This window comes from Oncorhynchus gorbuscha, linkage group LG15 (genome assembly GCF_021184085.1).
Source record: "Oncorhynchus gorbuscha isolate QuinsamMale2020 ecotype Even-year linkage group LG15, OgorEven_v1.0, whole genome shotgun sequence".
Classification (NCBI taxonomy): Eukaryota; Metazoa; Chordata; class Actinopteri; order Salmoniformes; family Salmonidae; genus Oncorhynchus; species Oncorhynchus gorbuscha.
The window spans coordinates 81131707-81153014 of NC_060187.1; the positions used below are offsets into that span (position 1 = coordinate 81131707).

The following is a 21308-nucleotide window of genomic DNA, read 5'->3' on the forward strand; positions in this document are numbered from 1 at the left end:
TCCTCCAGTATGACACATAGATAACAACTGTTAGGTCTGAATGAAGCCTTTGTACACAGATAGACCATGTGATATGGGACTCACCTAAATCGGATTACAGACTCTGAGACTAAACTCAAATATGGACAGAACTGTCTCTATATGTGTGAGAAAATAGAGAACCCGAGAGAGAATGAGGAGGATGGAGAGACAGAGGCAGAGAAAGAAAAGATGGAATGAGAGAGAGAGAGAGAGAGAGAGAGAGAGAGAGAGAGAGAGAGAGAGAGAGAGAGAGAGAGAGAGAGAGAGAGAGAGAGAGAGAGAGAGAGAGAGAGAGAGAGAGAGAGAGACAGACAGACAGACAGACAGACAGACAGACAGACAGACAGACAGACAGACAGACAGACAGACAGACAGACAGACAGACAGACAGACAGACAGACAGACAGACAGACAGACAGACAGACAGACAGACAGACAGACAGACAGACAGACATTAGATCAACGGACTCTACAGATACCACACATTCACATGCACATGCATATTAACCCCCTGGCCGGCTCAAGCCCTTTGGGGGCCCTAAGCGAGATTAGGGTTCCATAAGCGATGCCCACCACCAAGCGGGCAAACATTTTTAGTGGCCCCCCTCTTGACTACTAGGAGAAAAAAATATGTTTTAATAAAGTTTATTTCCGGCAATTCTACACATTTTGCCATGGGGCGTAGAGAAAATGTTGCAGCTTTAAAGCAAGTTTTCTGCAGTTCTACACATTTTGCCATGGGGCGTAGAGAAAATGTTGCAGCTTTAAAGCAAGTTTTCTGCAGTTCTACACATTTTGCCATGGGGGCGGAGATACATTATTGAAAATTTTAAAGCAAATTCCCAGCAATTCTACCCATTTTGCCATGATGTGGAGATACATGTTTGCAGCTTTAAAGACATTTTTCTGCAATTCTACACATTTTGCCCTGACTTATGCCATGTTAATGGTATCTGAATGAGAGTGACTAACAAAATCAATGGGGCCCTCTGGAGGTCAGTGCCTCTAGGTCCGGTCCAGGGGTTGTCGAACTCATTCCATGGAGGGCCGAGTGTCTGCAGAATTTTGTTTTTTCCTTTCAATTAAGACCTAGACAACCATGGGAGTTTCTTACTAATTAGTGCCTTAATTCATCAATAAAGGGTGGAGAAAAAACCTGCAGACACTAGGCCCTCGTGGAATGAGTTGACATGTGGACTAGACTAACTCATCAATCTAAAAATGTTTAGCTGACATGGCTAATTGAGTGACTGTCAGTGATTTACAAAAGAGAAAAACTGCTGTTGGACAACCAAATTTCTAACTTGCAACTTGTGTATTCTACTATTGTAACTTTCAACAGTAAGTTGAGACTCCGTCTGAGTAAAAAACAACAATAAAAATGTTTTATTTATTCATGTTGTTGAAAGTTCAACAGGTTCACTCCACAGCACAGATACTGAACTAAACAGCATGACATGATGCAGATCAACGCAGGAGCACAAGACTGTAAAGCCCAGATTCAATCTGATCGTGGGTGATAGGTATTGCGGCTTTTAAAGGCAATTTCCAAATGTTATTTTAAAATTTTTATTGAACCTTTATTTACATTTACATTACATTTAAGTCATTTAGCAGACGCTCTTATCCAGAGCGACTTACAAATTGGTGCATTCACCTTATGACATCCAGTGGAACAGCCACTTTACAATAGTGCATCTAAATCTTTTAAGAGGGGGGGGGGTGAGAAGGATTACTTTATCCTATCCTAGGTATTCCTTAAAGAGGTGGGGTTTCAGGTGTCTCCGGAAGGTGGTGATTGACTCCGCTGTCCTGGCGTCGTGAGGGAGTTTGTTCCACCATTGTGGGGCCAGAGCAGCGAACAGTTTTGACTGGGCTGAGCGGGAGCTGTACTTCCTCAGTGGTAGGGAGGCGAGCAGGCCAGAGGTGGATGAACGCAGTGCCCTTGTTTGGGTGTAGGGCCTGATCAGAGCCTGGAGGTACTGAGGTGCCGTTCCCCTCACAGCTCCGTAGGCAAGCACCATGGTCTTGTAGCGGATGCGAGCTTCAACTGGAAGCCATTGGAGAGAGCGGAGGAGCGGGGTGACGTGAGAGAACTTGGGAAGGTTGAACACCAGACGGGCTGCGGCGTTCTGGATGAGTTGTAGGGGTTTAATGGCACAGGCAGGGAGCCCAGCCAACAGCGAGTTGCAGTAATCCAGACGGGAGATGACAAGTGCCTGGATTAGGACCTGCGCTGCTTCCTGTGTGAGGCAGGGTCGTACTCTGCGGATGTTGTAGAGCATGAACCTACAGGAACGGGCCACCGCCTTCATGTTAGCTGAGAACGACAGGGTGTTGTCCAGGATCACGCCAAGGTTCTTAGCGCTCTGGGAGGAGGACACAATGGAGTTGTCAACCGTGATGGCGAGATCATGGAACGGGCAGTCCTTCCCCGGGAGGAAGAGCAGCTCCATCTTGCCGAGGTTCAGCTTGAGGTGGTGATCCGTCATCCACACTGATATGTCTGCCAGACATGCAGAGATGCGATTCGCCATTTATTTATTTATTTATTTAACAAATGTCGATTGAGCCGACATATGCAGTGTTTACCGTGAATGTGATCTCCACAAACTTTGAATCCCGGCTTAAGTTGCTCTGGATAAGAGCATCTGCTAAATGACTCATGTAATGTAAAATGAGTAGAGAGGAGGCAGGAAAAAGAGACAAACAGCAACATAGACAGAGTAACATAGAGAGGGAGAAAGAGACAAACAGTAAAGATAGAAAGAGTAACATAGAGAGGGAGAAAGAGACAAACAGTAAAGATAGAAAGAGTAATGTAGAGAGGGAGAAAGAGACAAACAGCAAGATAGACAGAGTAACATAGAGAGGGAGAAAGAGACAAACAGTAAAGATAGAAAGAGTAACATAGAGAGGGAGAAAGAGACAAACAGTAAAGATAGAAAGAGTAACATAGAGAGGGAGAAAGAGACAAACAGTTAAGATAGAAAGAGTAACATAGAGAGGGAGAAAGAGACAAACAGTAAAGATAGAAAGAGTAATGTAGAGAGGGAGAAAGAGACAAACAGCAAGATAGACAGAGTAACTGTCATGTTTGTCATTTATTATCATGTCTTGTCCCTGTGCTCCCCATGCTATTCGTTTCCCTCTGCTGGTCTTATTTGGTTCTTTCCCTCCTATCCCTCTCTCTCCCCCTCCCTCTCTCACTCTCTCGCTCTCTCTTCTCTCTGTCGTTCCGTTCCTGCTCCCAGCTGTTCCTATTCCCCTAATCATCATTTAGTCTTCCCACACCTGTTCCCGATCCTTTCCCCTGATTAGATTCCCTATTTATTCCTTTGTAATCCGTTCCTGTTCCGTCGGTTCCTTATATTGTATTCACCATGCTGTGATTGCGTTTCGCCCTGTCCTGTCGTGTTTTTTGCCGTGATTGTGTATCACCCTGTTCTGTCGTGTTTTGTGCCTTCATCAGACGCTGCGTGTGAGCAGGTGTCTCCGTCGACTACGGCCTGCGCCTACCCGAAGCGACCTGCAGTCTGTGGCCGCTTCTCCATTTGTTTTCCCCTCTACAAATCTAGAGGATGTCAGTTATTCCGTTTTGAACATTATTAAACTCTGCTTCTGTTAAGTCGCTTTTGGGTCCTCTTTTACCAGCATGACAGAAGGAACCGACCAAGGAATGGACCCAGCGACTTCAGACGCTGTTTACACTGCCGTCAAGATCCAAGGAGCCATGCTCGGCAGACACGAGCAGGAATTGTCTGCTGCTCGCCATGCCGTGGAGAACCTGGCCGCTCAGGTTTCCGACCTCTCTGGACAGTTCCAGAGTCTACGTCTCGTGCCACCTGTTACTTCCTGGCCTGCCGAGCCTCCAGAACCTAGGGTTAATAACCCACCCTGCTACTCCGGGCAGCCCACTGAGTGCCGCTCCTTTCTCACGCAGTGTGAGATTGTGTTCTCTCTCCAACCCAACACATACTCTAGAGAGAGAGCTCGAGTTGCTTACGTCATTTCACTCCTTACTGGCCGGGCTCGAGAATGGGGCACAGCTATCTGGGAGGCAAGGGCTGATTGCTCTAACAAATTCCAGAACTTTAAAGAGGAGATGATTCGGGTTTTTGACCGTTCAGTTTTTGGTGGGGAGGCTTCTAGGGCCCTGGCTTCCTTATGCCAAGGTGAACGGTCCATAACGGATTATTCCATTGAGTTTCGCACTCTTGCTGCCTCTAGTGAGTGGAACGAGCCGGCGCTGCTCGCTCGTTTTCTGGAGGGACTCCACGCAGTGGTTAAGGATGAGATTCTCTCCCGGGAGGTTCCTTCAGATGTGGACTCTTTGATTGCTCTCGCCATCCGCATAGAACGACGGGTAGATCTTCGTCACCGGGCTCGTGGAAGAGAGCTCGCATCAACGGTGTTTCCCTGCTCCGCATCGCAACCATCTCCCTCCTCTGGCTTTGAGACTGAGCCCATGCAGCTGGGAGGGATTCGCATCTCGACTAAGGAGAGGGAACGGAGGATCACCAACCGCCTGTGCCTCTATTGCGGAGTTGCTGGACATTTTGTTAATTCATGTCCAGTAAGAGGCCAGAGCCCATCAGTAAGCGGAGGGCTACTGGTGAGCGCTACTACTCAGGTCCCTTCATCTAGATCTTGTACTACTATGTCGGTCCATCTACGCTGGACCGGTTCGGGTGCTACATGCAGTGCCTTGATTGACTCTGGGGCTGAGGGTTGTTTCATGGACGAAGCATGGGTTCGAAACATAACATTCCTTTCAGACCGTTAGACAAGCCTACGCCCATGTTTGCCTTAGATGGTAGTCATCTTCCCAGTATCAAATTTGAGACACTACCTTTAACTCTCACAGTATCTGGTAACCACAGTGAGACTATTTCTTTTTGATTTTCCGTTCACCGTTTACACCTGTTGTTTTGGGTCATCCCTGGCTAGTATGTCATAATCCTTCTATTAATTGGTCTAGTAATTCTATCCTATCCTGGAACGTTTCTTGTCATGTGAAGTGTTTAATGTCTGCCATCCCTCCCGTTTCTTCTCTCCCTACTTCTCAGGAGGAACCTGGCGATTTGACAGGAGTGCCGGAGGAATATCATGATCTGCGCACGGTCTTCAGTCGGTCCCGAGCCAACTCCCTTCCTCCTCACCGGTCGTATGATTGTAGTATTGATCTCCTTCCAGGGACCACGCCTCCTCGAGGTAGACTATACTCTCTGTCGGCTCCCGAACGTAAGGCTCTCGAGGATTATTTGTCTGTGTCTCTTGACGCCGGTACCATAGTGCCTTCTTCTTCTCCGGCCGGGCGGGGTTCTTTTTGTTAAGAAGAAGGACGGTACTCTGCGTCCCTGCGTGGATTATCGAGGGCTGAATGACATAACGGTTAAGAATCGTTATCCGCTTCCCCTTATGTCATCAGCCTTCGAGATTCTGCAGGGAGCCAGGTGCTTTACTAAGTTGGACCTTCGTAACGCTTACCATCTCGTGCGCATCAGAGAGGGGGACGAGTGGAAAACGGCGTTTAACACTCCGTTAGGGCATTTTGAGTACCGGGTTCTGCCGTTCGGTCTCGCCAATGCGCCAGCTGTTTTTCAGGCATTAGTTAATGATGTTCTGAGAGACATGCTGAACATTTTTGTTTTTGTCTATCTTGACGATATCCTGATTTTTTCTCCGTCACTCGAGATTCATGTTCAGCACGTTCGACGTGTTCTACAGCGCCTTTTAGAGAATTGTCTCTACGTAAAGGCTGAGAAGTGCTCTTTCATGTCTCCTCCGTTACTTTTCTCGGTTCCGTTATTTCCGCTGAAGGCATTCAGATGGATTCCGCTAAGGTCCAAGCTGTCAGTGATTGGCCCGTTCCAAGGTCACGTGTCGAGTTGCAGCGCTTTTTTAGGTTTCGCTAATTTCTATCGGCGTTTCATTCGTAATTTCGGTCAAGTTGCTGCCCCTCTCACAGCTCTTACTTCTGTCAAGACGTGTTTTAAGTGGTCCGGTTCCGCCCAGGGAGCTTTTGATCTTCTAAAAGAACGTTTTACGTCCGCTCCTATCCTCGTTACTCCTGACGTCACTAGACAATTCATTGTCGAGGTTGACGCTTCAGAGGTAGGCGTGGGAGCCATTCTATCCCAGCGCTTCCAGTCTGACGATAAGGTTCATCCGTGCGCTTATTTTTCTCATCGCCTGTCGCCATCTGAGCGCAACTATGATGTGGGTAACCGTGAACTGCTCGCCATCCGCTTAGCCCTAGGCGAATGGCGACAGTGGTTGGAGGGGGCGACCGTTCCTTTTGTCGTTTGGACAGACCATAAGAACCTTGAGTACATCCGTTCTGCCAAACGACTTAATGCCCGTCAAGCTCGTTGGGCGTTGTTTTTCGCTCGTTTCGAGTTTGTGATTTCTTACCGTCCGGGTAGCAAGAACACCAAGCCTGATGCCTTATCCCGTCTGTTTAGTTCTTCTGTGGCTTCTACTGATCCCGAGGGGGATTCTTCCTTATGGGCGTGTTGTCGGGTTGACAGTCTGGGGAATTGAAAGACAGGTTAAGCAAGCACTCACGCACACTGCGTCGCCGCGCTTGTCCTAGTAACCTCCTTTTCGTTCCTGTTTCCACTCGTCTGGCTGTTCTTCAGTGGGCTCACTCTGCCAAGTTAGCTGGTCATCCCGGTGTTCGAGGCACTCTTGCGTCTATTCGCCAGCGCTTTTGGTGGCCGACTCAGGAGCGTGACACGCGCCGTTTCGTGGCTGCGTGTTCAGACTGCGCGCAGAAGAAGTCTGGTAATTTTTTTCTGCTTCTGCTCCTGGTCTTGCTGGGTCTCAGTCTGTTCCCTGCCATCGCATCTCTCCTGTTCTTGTCCCTGCCCTTGCTGTGTCTCAGTCTGTCCCTAGTTCTCATTTTTTTTTTAGAGTAGTACCCTAGTTTCCCTTTTTATCGTTTTTCGTTACGGTCCTGAGGAGAGGAGTTGGGTTCTTTCTCGGGACGTGCTGGACCGTTTGATCTATGATTTCCTCCGTTGCTGCCAGTGTTCCTCCTCGAGAGCGCCAGGAGGCGCTCGGTGAGTGGGGGGGTACTGTCATGTTTGTCATTTATTATCATGTCTTGTCCCTGTGCTCCCCATGCTATTCGTTTCCCTCTGCTGGTCTTATTTGGTTCTTTCCCTCCTATCCCTCTCTCTCCCCCTCCCTCTCTCACTCTCTCGCTCTCTCTTCTCTCTGTCGTTCCGTTCCTGCTCCCAGCTGTTCCTATTCCCCTAATCATCATTTAGTCTTCCCACACCTGTTCCCGATCCTTTCCCCTGATTAGATTCCCTATTTATTCCTTTGTAATCCGTTCCTGTTCCGTCGGTTCCTTATATTGTATTCACCATGCTGTGATTGCGTTTCGCCCTGTCCTGTCGTGTTTTTTGCCGTGATTGTGTATCACCCTGTTCTGTCGTGTTTTGTGCCTTCATCAGACGCTGCGTGTGAGCAGGTGTCTCCGTCGACTACGGCCTGCGCCTACCCGAAGCGACCTGCAGTCTGTGGCCGCTTCTCCATTTGTTTTCCCCTCTACAAATCTAGAGGATGTCAGTTATTCCGTTTTGAACATTATTAAACTCTGCTTCTGTTAAGTCGCTTTTGGGTCCTCTTTTACCAGCATGACAGTAACATAGAGAGGGAGAAAGAGACAAACAGCAAGCAGCAAGATAGACAGAGTAACATAGAGAGGGAGAAAGAGACAAACAGTAAAGATAGACAGAGTAACATAGAGAGGGAGAAAGAGACAAACAGTAAAGATAGACAGAGTAACATAGAGAGGGAGAAAGAGACAAACAGTAAAGATAGACAGAGTAACATAGAGAGGGAGAAAGAGACAAACAGTAAAGATAGACAGAGTAACATAGAGAGGGAGAAAGAGACAAACAGCAAGATTGACAGAGTAACATAGAGAGGGAGAAAGAGACAAACAGCAAGATTGACAGAGTAACATAGAGAGGGAGAAAGAGACAAACAGTAAAGATAGACAGAGTAACATAGAGAGGGAGAAAGAGACAAACAGCAAGATTGACAGAGTAACATAGAGAGGGAGAAAGAGACAAACAGTAAAGATAGACAGAGTAACATAGAGAGGGAGAAAGAGACAAACAGTAAAGATAGACAGAGTAACATAGAGGGAGAAAGAGACAAACAGCAAGATTGACAGAGTAATGTAGAGAGGGAGAAAGAGACAAACAGTAAAGATAGACAGAGTAACATAGAGAGGGAGAAAGAGACAAACAGCAAGATAGACAGAGTAACATCGAGAGGGAGAAAGAGACAAACAGCAAGATTGACAGAGTAACATAGAGAGGGAGAAAGAGACAAACAGTAAAGATAGACAGAGTAACATAGAGAGGGAGAAAGAGACAAACAGCAAGATAGACAGAGTAACATAGAGAGGGAGAAAGAGACAAACAGCAAGATTGACAGAGTAACATAGAGAGGGAGAAAGAGACAAACAGCAAGATAGACAGAGTAACATAGAGAGGGAGAAAGAGACAAACAGTAAAGACAGACATCTAAAATGGAGGTGGGATTTAGAGTGCCTGTATTTGATTACTGACTCTCTCTCTCTCTACAGCGGTCAGGGCAGTTTATGCTGGATACGATGATGTCATTGCTGGACGTGCGGCCTGATTGGCTCTGGTGGGGCATTGATGTGATTTGATTGGCTGTGGTGGTCTATGGTTTGGGGAATGGAGACTAGGGAAAACATCATAAAACTGTCTGGCCACTAGACTGGCAGTACAACAGATGTTAATTTTTACTAACACACAAACATGCAGATACACAACACACACACGTAAAGTTTGCTAACACCAACTTAGATGACCCCGGGGAACCCCATAGACAAGGTGGAAACAGCTCTTTCCAGACGGTCTACTGCTTCCCACTGTCCAGATATACAGGCTGTTAGTGTGCTACTGCATAGCTCAGCTAATGTCTGATGTATGGGGTCAGTACAGACAAGGTATCGGACACTTTACATCTACCTGTTACCCCTCTACCACAACTACAGCACATCTGACAGTAGTGTTCTCTCTCTCTCCCCCTCTCCTGCATATCTTAGCTTTGTGAGGGACAGTATCATACTCCTACATAGTTTAGAAAGTATCGATTCAATGTGTTACAATAGTTTCCTGCTGCATAACTCATGTTTATAGTGTGTGTGTGTGTGTGTGTGTGTGTGTGTGTGTGTGTGTGTGTGTGTGTGTGTGTGTGTGTGTGTGTGTGTGTGTGTGTGTGTGTGTGTGTGTGTGTGTGTGTGTGTGTGTGTGTGTGTGTGTGTGTGTGTGTGTGTGTGTGTGTGTGTGTGGTGTGAGTGTTTTTGGCTCTCACACTAGTTCTTCCATCCATTCCATTTCTATGGTCTGGCAGTAGGACACATTTTCATAGTTGCACTTTCTGACTGACATACAGTGGGGAGAACAAGTATTTGATACACTGCTGATTTTGCAGATTTTCCTACTTACAAGCATTTTATCATCGGTACACTTCAACTGTGAGAGACGGAATCTAAAGCAAAAATCCAGAAAATCACATTGTATGATTTTTAAGTAATTAATTATCATTTTATTGTATGACATAAGTATTTGATCACCTACCAACCAGTAAGAATTTCGGCTCTAACAGACCTGTTAGTTTTTCTTTAAGAAACCCTCCTGTTCTCCACTCATTACCTGTATTAACTGCACCTGTTTGAACTCGTTACCTGTATAAAAGACACCTGTCCACACACTCAATCAAACAGACTCCAACCTCTCCACAATGGCCAAGACCAGAGAGCTGTGTAAGGACATCAGGGATAAAATTGTAGACCTGCACAAGGCTGGGATGAGCTACAGGACAATAGGTAAGCAGCTTGGTGAGAAGGCAACAACTGTTGGCGCAAATATTAGAAAATGGAAGAAGTTCAAGATGATGGTCAATCACCCTCGATCTGGGGCTCCATGCAAGATCTCACCTTGTGGAGCATCAATGATCATGAGGAAAGTGAGGGATCAGCCCAGAAGTACACGGCAGGACCTGGTCAATGACCTGAAGAGAGCTGGGACCACAGTCTCAAAGAAAACCATTAGTAACACACTACGCCGTCATGGATTAAAATCCTGTAGCGCAGGCAAGGTCCCCCTGCTCAAGCCAGCGCATGTCCAGGCCCGTCTGAAGTTTGCCAATGACCATCTGGATGATCCAGAGGAGGAATGGGGGAAGGTCATGTGGTCTGATGAGACAAAAATAGAACTTTTTGGTCTCAACTCCACTTGCTGTGTTTGGAGGAAGAAGAAGGAGGAGTACAACCCCAAGAACACCATCCCGACCATGAAGCATGGAGGTGGAAACATCATTCTTTGGGGATGCTTTTCTGCAAAGGGGACAGAACGACTGCACCGTATTGAGGGGAGGATGGATGGGGCCATGTATCGCGAGATCTTGGCCAACAACTCCTTCCCTCAGTAAGAGCATTGAAGATGGGTCGTGGCTGGGTCTTCCAGCATGACAACGACCCGAAACACAGCCAGGGCAACTAAAGAGTGGCTCCGTAAGAAGCATCTCAAGGTCCTGGAGTGGCCATGCCAGTCTCCAGACCTGAACACAATAGAAAATCTTTGGAGGGAGCTGAAAGTCCGTATTGCCCAGCGACAGCCCCGAAACCTGAAGGATCTGGAGAAGGTCTGTATGGAGGAGTGGGCCAAAATCCCTGCTGCAGTGTGTGCAAACTACAGGAAATATATGATCTCTGTAATTGCAAACAAAGTTTCTGTACCAAATATTAAGTTCTGCTTTTCTGATGTATCAAATACTTATGTCATGCAATAAAATGCAAATTAATGCAATAAAATGCAAATTAATTACTTAAAAATAATACAATGTGATTTTCTGGATTTTTGTTTTAGATTCCGTCTCACAGTTGATGTGTACCTATGATACAAATTACAGACCTCTACATGCTTTGTAAGTAGGAAACACTGCCGATTTTGCAGGTTATCAAATACTTGTTCTCCCCACTGTAGCTGAGCTTTATGTGTGACAGTGGTTTGTATCTGCATTGCTCCTGTTCTATCACATAATAATAATAATATAACAGACCAACAGACCAGGATTTATATTATTCAGACCACTGAAAAGGCAAGTTTACCAGGATTTATATTATTCAGACCACTGAAAAGGCAAGTTTACCAGGATTTATATTATTCAGACCACTGAAAAGGCAAGTTTACCAGGATTTATATTATTCAGACCACTGAAAAGGCAAGTTTACCAGGATTTATATTATTCAGACCACTGAAAAGGCAAGTTTACCAGGATTTATATTATTCAGACCACTGAAAAGGCAAGTTTACCAGGATTTATATTATTCAGACCACTGAAAAGGCAAGTTTACCAGGATTTATATTATTCAGACCACTGAAAAGGCAAGTTTACCAGGATTTATATTATTCAGACCACTGAAAAGGCAAGTTTACCAGGATTTATATTATTCAGACCACTGAAAAGGCAAGTTTACCAGGATTTATATTATTCAGACCACTGAAAAGGCAAGTTTACCAGGATTTATATTATTCAGACCACTGAAAAGGCAAGTTTACCAGGATTTATATTATTCAGACCACTGAAAAGGCAAGTTTACCAGGATTTATATTATTCAGACCACTGAAAAGGCAAGTTTACCAGGATTTATATTATTCAGACCACTGAAAAGGCAAGTTTACCAGGATTTATATTATTCAGACCACTGAAAAGGCAAGTTTACCAGGATTTATATTATTCAGACCACTGAAAAGGCAAGTTTACCAGGATTTATATTATTCAGACCACTGAAAAGGTTTACAGGATTTATATTATTCAGACCACTGAAAAGGCAAGTTTACCAGGAGGAAAAGGCAAGTTTACCAGGATTTATATTATTCAGACCACTGAAAAGGCAAGTTTACCAGGATTTATATTATTCAGACCACTACCAGGATTTATATTATTCAGACCACTGAAAAGGCAAGTTTACCAGGATTTATATTATTCAGACCACTGAAAAGGCAAGTTTACCAGGATTTATATTATTCAGACCACTGAAAAGGCAAGTTTACCAGGATTTATATTATTCAGACCACTGAAAAGGCAAGTTTACCAGGATTTATATTATTCAGACCACTGAAAAGGCAAGTTTACCAGGATTTATATTATTCAGACCACTGAAAAGGCAAGTTTACCAGGATTTATATTATTCAGACCACTGAAAAGGCAAGTTTACCAGGATTTATATTATTCAGACCACTGAAAAGGCAAGTTTACCAGGATTTATATTATTCAGACCACTGAAAAGGCAAGTTTACCAGGATTTATATTATTCAGACCACTGAAAAGGCAAGTTTACCAGGATTTATATTATTCAGACCACTGAAAAGGCAAGTTTACCAGGATTTATATTATTCAGACCACTGAAAAGGCAAGTTTACCAGGATTTATATTATTCAGACCACTGAAAAGGCAAGTTTACCAGGATTTATATTATTCAGACCACTGAAAAGGCAAGTTTACCAGGATTTATATTATTCAGACCACTGAAAAAGGCAAGTTTACCAGGATTTATATTATTCAGACCACTGAAAAGGCAAGTTTACCAGGATTTATATTATTCAGACCACTGAAAAGGCAAGTTTACCAGGATTTATATTATTCAGACCACTGAAAAGGCAAGTTTACCAGGATTTATATTATTCAGACCACTGAAAAGGCAAGTTTACCAGACCAACAGACCAGGATTTATATTATTCAGACCACTGAAAAGGCAAGTTTACCAGGATTTATATTATTCAGACCACTGAAAAGGCAAGTTTACCAGACCAACAGACCAGGATTTATATTATTCAGACCACTGAAAAGGCAAGTTTACCAGACCAACAGACCAGGATTTATATTATTCAGACCACTGAAAAGGCAAGTTTACCAGGATTTATATTATTCAGACCACTGAAAAGGCAAGTTTACCAGGATTTATATTATTCAGACCACTGAAAAGGCAAGTTTACCAGACCAACAGACCAGGATTTATATTATTCAGACCACTGAAAAGGCAAGTTTACCAGGATTTATATTATTCAGACCACTGAAAAGGCAAGTTTACCAGGATTTATATTATTCAGACCACTGAAAAGGCAAGTTTACCAGGATTTATATTATTCAGACCACTGAAAAGGCAAGTTTACCAGACCAACAGACCAGGATTTATATTATTCAGACCACTGAAAAGGCAAGTTTACCAGGATTTATATTATTCAGACCACTGAAAAGGCAAGTTTACCAGACCAACAGACCAGGATTTATATTATTCAGACCACTGAAAAGGCAAGTTTACCAGGATTTATATTATTCAGACCACTGAAAATATATAATAATAATATATGCCATTTAGCAGACGCTTTTATCCAAAGCGACTTACAGTCATGTGTGCATACATTCTACGTATGGGTGATGACCTTATAACAGTAGTTAGGCTCTGTCACATCTAAGCTTCATTCTTGGAAGACTGTTTTTTTTGGCTCTGACAAATAGGTTCTGTCAGAGCCAAAAAGGTTCTACCTATATATGAATCTGTGGCTGTGCACTGGGAGGCTGGGAGACTGGTTGCGTGTGAGTGTGTGAGTGGGGTAGTTTGTGAGTGGGTGTGTGAGCTAACTCATCTGACTTAATTGCGTAAGTCTGAGGATCAAAGCCAGCATGCTGCCAGTCTAGTAAACTTTACTGACAAACAATGCTATATAGGTCATTGTGTGTGTGTGTGTGTGTGTGTGTGTGTGTGTGTGTGTGTGTGTGTGTGTGTGTGTGTGTGTGTGTGTGTGTGTGTGTGTGTGTGTGTGTGTGTGTGTGTGTGTGTGTGTGAGTGTGTGTGTGTGTGTGTGTGTGTGTGTGTGTGTGTGTGTGTGTGTGTGTGTGTGTGTGTGTGTGTGTGTGTGTGTGTGTGTGTGTGTGTGTGTGTGTGTGTGTGTGTGTGTGTGTGTGTGTGTTGCACATAACTGTTACTTGATTATGATCACATACCTCCTCCATTCGCTGTGGTCCCTGAGGCAAGAACAAAAGAGAGAGGGAACAGCAGGAGGAGAGAGGGAACAGCAGGAGGAGAGAGGGAACAGCAGGAGGAGAGAGGGAACAGCAGGAGGAGAGAGGGAACAGCAGGAGGAGAGAGGGAACAGCAGGAGGAGAGAGGGAACAGCAGGAGGAGAGAGGGAACAGCAGGAGGAGAGAGGGAACAGCAGGAGGAGAGAGGGAACAGCAACAAAAGAGAGAGGGAACAACAGGAGGAGAGAGGAAACAGCAGGAGGAGAGAGGGAACAGCAGGAGGAGAGAGGGAACAGCAGGAGGAGAGAAAGAAACAGCAGGAGGAGAGAGGGAACAGCAGGAGGAGAGAGGGAACAGCAGGAGGAGAGAGGGAACAGCAGGAGGAGAGAGGGAACAGCAGGAGGAGAGAGGGAACAGCAGGAGGAGAGAGGGAACAGCAGGAGGAGAGAGGAAACAGCAACAAAAGAGAGAGGGAACAGCAGGAGGAGAGAGGGAACAGCAGGAGGAGAGAGGGAACAGCAGGAGGAGAGAGGGAACAGCAGGAGGAGAGAGGGAACAGCAACAAAAGAGAGAGGGAACAGCAGGAGGAGAGAGGGAACAGCAGGAGGAGAGAGGGAACAGCAACAAAAGAGAGAGGGAACAGCAGGAGGAGAGAGGGAACAGCAGGAGGAGAGAGGGAACAGCAACAAAAGAGAGAGGGAACAGCAGGAGGAGAGAGGGAACAGCAGGAGGAGAGAGGGAACAGCAGGAGGAGAGAGGGAACAGCAGGAGGAGAGAGGGAACAGCAGGAGGAGAGAGGGAACAGCAGGAGGAGAGAGGGAACAGCAGGAGGAGAGAGAGAACAGCAACAAAAGAGAGAGGGAACAGCAGGAGGAGAGAGGGAACAGCAGGAGGAGAGAGGGAACAGCAGGAGGAGAGAGGGAACAGCAGGAGGAGAGAGGGAACAGCAACAAAAGAGAGAGGGAACAACAGGAGGAGAGAGGGAACAGCAGGAGGAGAGAGGGAACAGCAGGAGGAGAGAGGGAACAGCAACAAAAGAGAGAGGGAACAACAGGAGGAGAGAGGAAACAGCAGGAGGAGAGAGGGAACAGCAGGAGGAGAGAGGGAACAGCAGGAGGAGAGAGGGAACAGCAGGAGGAGAGAGGGAACAGCAGGAGGAGAGAGGGAACAGCAGGAGGAGAGAGGGAACAGCAGGAGGAGAGAGGGAACAGCAACAAAAGAGAGAGGGAACAGCAGGAGGAGAGAGGGAACAGCAGGAGGAGAGAGGGAACAGCAACAAAAGAGAGAGGGAACAGCAGGAGGAGAGAGGGAACAGCAGGAGGAGAGAGGGAACAGCAACAAAAGAGAGGAACAGCAGGAGGAGAGAGGAACAGCAGCAACAAAGAGAGAGGAACAGCAGGAGGAGAGAGGGAACAGGAACAGGAGGAGAGAGGAGGAGAGAGGGAACAGCAGGAGGAGAGAGGGAACAGCAGGAGGAGAGAGGGAACAGCAACAAAAGAGAGAGGGAACAGCAGGAGGAGAGAGGGAACAGCAGGAGGAGAGAGGGAACAGCAACAAAAGAGAGAGGGAACAGCAGGAGGAGAGAGGGAACAGCAGGAGGAGAGAGGGAACAGCAACAAAAGAAGAACAGCAGGAGGAGAGGGAACAGCAAAAGGAGAGAGGGAACAGCAGGAGGAGAGAGGGAACAGCAGGAGGAGAGAGGGAACAGCAGGAGGAACAGAGAGGAGAGAACAGCAGGAGGAACAGAGAGGGAACAGCAGGAGGAGAGAGGGAACAGCAGGAGGAGAGAGGAACAGCAACAAAGAGAGAGAGGGAACAGCAGGAGGAGAGAGGGAACAGCAGGAGGAGAGAGGAACAGCAGGAGGAGAGAGGGAACAGCAGGAGGAGAGAGGGAACAGCAACAAAAGAGAGAGGGAACAACAGGAGGAGAGAGGGAACAGCAGGAGGAGAGAGGGAACAGCAGGAGGAGAGAGGGAACAGCAACAAAAGAGAGAGGGAACAACAGGAGGAGAGAGGAAACAGCAGGAGGAGAGAGGGAACAGCAGGAGGAGAGAGGCAACAACAAAATAGAGAGGGAACAGCAGGAGGAGAGAGGGAACAGCAACAAAAGAGAGAAGGAACAGCAGGAGGATAGAAGGGAACAGCAACAAAAGAGAGAGGGAACAGCAGGAGGAGAGAGGCAACAACAAAAGAGAGAGGGAACAGCAGGAGGAGAGAGGGAACAACAAAAGAGAGAGGGAACAGCAGGAAGAGAGAGGGAACAGCAGGAGGAGAGAGGGAACAGCAGGAGGAGAGAGGGAACAACAAAAGAGAGAGGGAACAACAGGAAGAGAGAGGGAACAGCAGGAGGAGAGAGGGAACAGCAGGAGAAGAGAGGGAACAGCAGGAGGATAGAGGGAACAGCAGGAGGAGAGAGGCAACAACAAAAGAGAGAGGGAACAACAGGAAGAGAGAGGGAACAGCAGGAGGAGAGAGGCAACAACAAAAGAGAGAGGGAACAACAGGAGGAGAGAGGGAACTGCAACAACAGAGAGAGGGAACAGCAGGAGGAGAGAGGCAACAACAAAAGAGAGAGGGAACAGCAGGAGGAGAGAGGGAACAGCAGGAGGAGAGAGGCAACAACAAAAGAGAGAGGGAACAACAGGAGGAGAGAGGGAACTGCAACAAAAGAGAGAGGGAACAGCAGGAGGAGAGAGGGAACAGCAGGAGGAGAGAGGCAACAACAAAAGAGAGAGGGAACAGCAGGAGGAGAGAAGGGAACAGCAACAAAAGAGATAGGGAACAGCAGGAGGAGAGAGGCAACAACAAAAGAGAGAGGGAACAACAGGAGGAGAGAGGGAACAGCAACAAAAGAGAGAGGGAACAGCAGGAGGAGAGAGGCAACAACAAAAGAGAGAGGGAACAGCAGGAGGAGAGAGGCAACAACAAAATAGAGAGGGAACAGCAGGAGGAGAGAGGGAACAGCAACAAAAGAGAGAAGGAACAGCAGGAGGATAGAAGGGAACAGCAACAAAAGAGAGAGGGAACAGCAGGAGGAGAGAGGCAACAACAAAAGAGAGAGGGAACAGCAGGAGGAGAGAGGGAACAACAAAAGAGAGAGGGAACAGCAGGAGAAGAGGGAACAGAGAGGGGAACAGCAGGAGGAGAGAGGGAACAGCAGGAGGAGAGAGGGAACAACAAAAGAGAGAGGGAACAACAGGAAGAGAGAGGGAACAGCAGGAGGAGAGAGGGAACAGCAGGAGAAGAGAGGGAACAGCAGGAGGATAGAGGGAACAGCAGGAGGAGAGAGGCAACAACAAAAGAGAGAGGGAACAACAGAAAGAGAGAGGGAACAGCAGGAGGAGAGAGGGAACAGCAGGAGGAGAGAGGGAACAGCAGGAGGAGATAGGGAACAGCAGGAAGAGAGAGGGAACAGCAGGAGGAGAGAGGGAACAGCAGGAAGAGAGAGGGAACAGCAGGAGGAGAGAGGGAACAGCAGGAAGAGAGAGGGAACAGCAGGAGGAGAGAGGGAACAGCAGGAGGAGAGAGGGAACAGCAGGAGGGGAGATGGAACAGCAGAGGAGAGAGGGAACAGCAGGAGGAGAGATGGAACAGCAACAAAAGAGAGAGGGAACAGCAGGAGGGGAGATGGAACAGCAACAAAAGAGAGAGAGAACAGCAGGAGGAGAGATGGAACAGCAACAAAAGAGAGAGGGAACAGCAGGAGGAGAGAGGGAACAGCAGGAGGAGAGAGGGAACAGCAGGAGGTGAGAGGGAACAGCAGGAGGGGAGATGGAACAGCAGAGGAGAGAGGGAACAGCAGAAGGAGAGATGGAACAGCAACAAAAGAGAGAGGGAACAGCAGGAGGGGAGATGGAACAACAAAAGGAGAGAGGGAACAGCAGGAGGAGAGATGGAACAACGAAAGGAGAGAGGGAACAGCAGGAGGAGAGATGGAACAGCAACAAAAGAGAGAGGAACTGTAGGAACCGCTTGGTTTACAGAGTTGATTTACGAGAAAAACGATTTACGAGAAAAAACAAAGATGCTTGGTTACCGGTTACCACCAACCACGCCACAGAAGACACAAACAACCGTAGAAGTTGCCCTTAGGCACAGATGTAGGATCAGCTTACCCTCACCAAATCTTATCTTTGGCCATAAGGGGAAAAATGCTAAATTGGCCTTAGACCAGTGTGAGGGCTCAATATTCACTCTAGTCCCAGAATTAGGAACGCTATTAGAGAACAGCGACATCCACTAGTGCAACAGTTGTACTGTCGTATTAAAGGGGCTCTGCCTATGTATGCAACAGTTGTACTGTCGTATTAAAGGGGCTCTACCTATGTATGCAACAGTTGTACTGTCGTATTAAAGGGGCTCTACCTATGTATGCAACAGTTGTACTGTCGTATTAAAGGGGCTCTACCTATGTATGCAACAGTTGTACTGTCGTATTAAAGGGGCTCTGCCTATGTATGCAACAGTTGTACTGTCGTATTAAAGGGGCTCTACCTATGTATGCAACAGTTGTACTGTCGTATTAAAGGGGCTCTACCTATGTATGCAACAGTTGTACTGTCGTATTAAAGGGGCTCTACCTATGTATGCAACAGTTGTACTGTCGTATTAAAGGGGCTCTACCTATGTATGCAACAGTTGTACTGTCGTATTAAAGGGGCTCTACCTATGTATGCAACAGTTGTACTGTCGTATTAAAGGGGCTCTGCCTATGTATGCAACAGTTGTACTGTCGTATTAAAGGGGCTCTACCTATGTATGCAACAGTTGTACTGTCGTATTAAAGGGGCTCTACCTATGTATGCAACAGTTGTACTGTCGTATTAAAGGGGCTCTACCTATGTATGCAACAGTTGTACTGTCGTATTAAAGGGGCTCTGCCTATGTATGCAACAGTTCCACCTGCACAGGCCTTCATGTCTTTGTCCGTAGCTGTAATGGAATACAATTCCACAAAGGAAAAATTGAATTTCACAAACCATGAGGATCAAGAAATTTGATAAATATTTGAGTAAAGCACTTTTAAGTGTGATCAGGTGGGTCACACCTACAGTGTGTCTCAATAGTCTAACGAAGTGGCTTGCTGCATTTGGGAGACTGAATTAGTGATGCACTGGTGCAATCTTGTGGACGTTGAGTGAACTACATCCACAACTCTCAACCAGGTGACCAGAGATCACTAGGTGGCCTCAGAGAGCTTTAAAGTGGTCTCTAGTACTTTGTGATTCGTTATCATCCAGAAGTTGAATGTATTTCTGACAGACAGTCAGACTGACAGAGACACAGTGTGTGTGTGTGTGTGTGTGTGTGTGTGTGTGTGTGTGTGTGTGTGTGTGTGTGTGTGTGTGTGTGTGTGTGTGTGTGTGTGTGTGTGTGTGTGTGTGTGTGTGTGTGTGTGTGTGTGTGTGTGTGTGTGTGTGTGTGTGTGTGTGTGTGTGTGTGTGTGAGAGAGAGAGAGTGACTAGATTGCTATGTGGCCCTAAACAGAGAGTATACAGTGGCAGAATGTGACTGTATACAGTGGCAGACCACAGTGACTGACCCTAAATGAAGGAAATCTTTGACCATGTACAGACACAGTGAACATAGCCTTGCTATTGAGAAAGGCCGCCGTAGGCAGACCTGGCTCTCAAGAGAAGACAGGCTATGTGCACACTGTCCACAAAATGATGTGGAAACTGAGATGCACTTCCTAACCTCCTGCCAAATATATGACCATATTAGAGACACATATTTCCCTCAGATTACACAGACCCACAAATTTGATACAACATTGTATGTAGACATAATATGACATTTGAAATGAGTGTAATGTTTCCTGTAGATTTTTTATTGTTTATTTCACTTTTGTTTATTATCTATTTCACTTGTTTTGGCAATGTCAACATGTGTTTCCCATGCCAATAAAGCCCTTAAATTGAATTGAGAGAAAGAAAGAGACAGAAATATAATTGAGAGAGATTTAATTGAGAGAGAGAAACAAAATTAATTAAGAGACAGAAAGAGAGAGAACGAGAGATAAAGAAAGCTAAATAGAGATAAAGAGAGAGAGAGAGAAAGAGAGAGAAAGAGAGAGAGAAAGTCGTTTGGGGTTTTCAAAATACGAACCAGGCGCGCGCTGAGAGAGACGTCGAGTTGAGGGACGCGCGAGGGAAGGAAGGTCTCCTCGCGCTGGAATAAAAGCGCTATTGATTGTTGCTTTGGAGTAAAACTCCACTATCCAGAGAGGGATGCAATCGCTTTAAATGAGGGAAAACGACGAAAAAGATGGATATAACCAACCAGAAGTGTGAAAATTGAAACAGAAAAGTTGTCAAGAAAACCCAAACATTGATTAACCTCAAACGTTTAGGTTGAAAGATGAATATGGGTACTTTCTTCGGATAATTTTTGGAGAGTCGAGCCAGGAGGAACATTCAGCAATATAAAAGTATACTATCTGACTGATAGTTAGGCCTATGGGGTTTTCTTTATTGGAAGCAATTAAACATGCATTTGTGAAGGTTTAACGACACTAAATTGGACTTTTCTTCGGGACAGGTGTTGGTTTTGAGCTTGAATCAGTTGTTGAGTTGTTTTTGACTAGTTGTTTAGACGTTTGAGGTGTTAGTTGCGCACAGGTTAAGGTAATAATTTATGGCACATATTCAGACCCACAAATATTTATATAGTTTAGGCTACTGTTTGTCAAAAATAAAATAAACCTAGAACAACCTCTGTTTAATTCATTAAAAAGCTGTCAACATATCGTTAAACCTGATAGTGGTTACAGCAACAAACCATAACTAAGTAGTCTGTTTTTCCCTCAATAATATGTGAAGCGGGGTTGTCGGAAGCAACACAACACGGTTACATTACAACGCGCCCAAGCAATACCAGTGGAACTGTGTTCTTACGGTTTTCACGGATCCCTGGGGAACACATCGAGTTGAAAGACTCGTGCCGGAGCACTGAATTTAAACGAACTCTAGGGAAATTAAAGCCCAAGTCCGGAACAGAAAGAGAGATAACACGAAGCCCTTCCATCCTTTACAGCATGGAGCTGCACAAATACCTGCTGCTCCTCAAGTTCATAGTTCTCCTCAAAGGTAAGTTTGTAACCAGTTGTCACGTTGTCTATCGTCTCAACCTTTCTAGAGCTGTTTTTTTCTTCTCACGAATACATTTAAATCTTTGACCCCGACCATGACCCTTTACAAAGTCAC

General features: G+C 45.9%; 1 protein-coding gene across 1 annotated transcript in view; it reads left to right on the forward strand.

Annotated features, from left to right (window-relative positions):
* Nucleotides 1–20257: 20257 nt before the first annotated feature.
* itga10 (integrin, alpha 10) overlaps nucleotides 20258–21308 on the forward strand; it is an 82765-nt gene continuing 81714 nt past the window's right edge. The window contains exon 1 of the mRNA XM_046303217.1: nucleotides 20258–21191. Within this exon, the coding sequence (XP_046159173.1) occupies nucleotides 21140–21191 (52 nt within the window). The 5' untranslated portion in view covers nucleotides 20258–21139. The remainder of the gene's footprint in view (nucleotides 21192–21308) is intronic.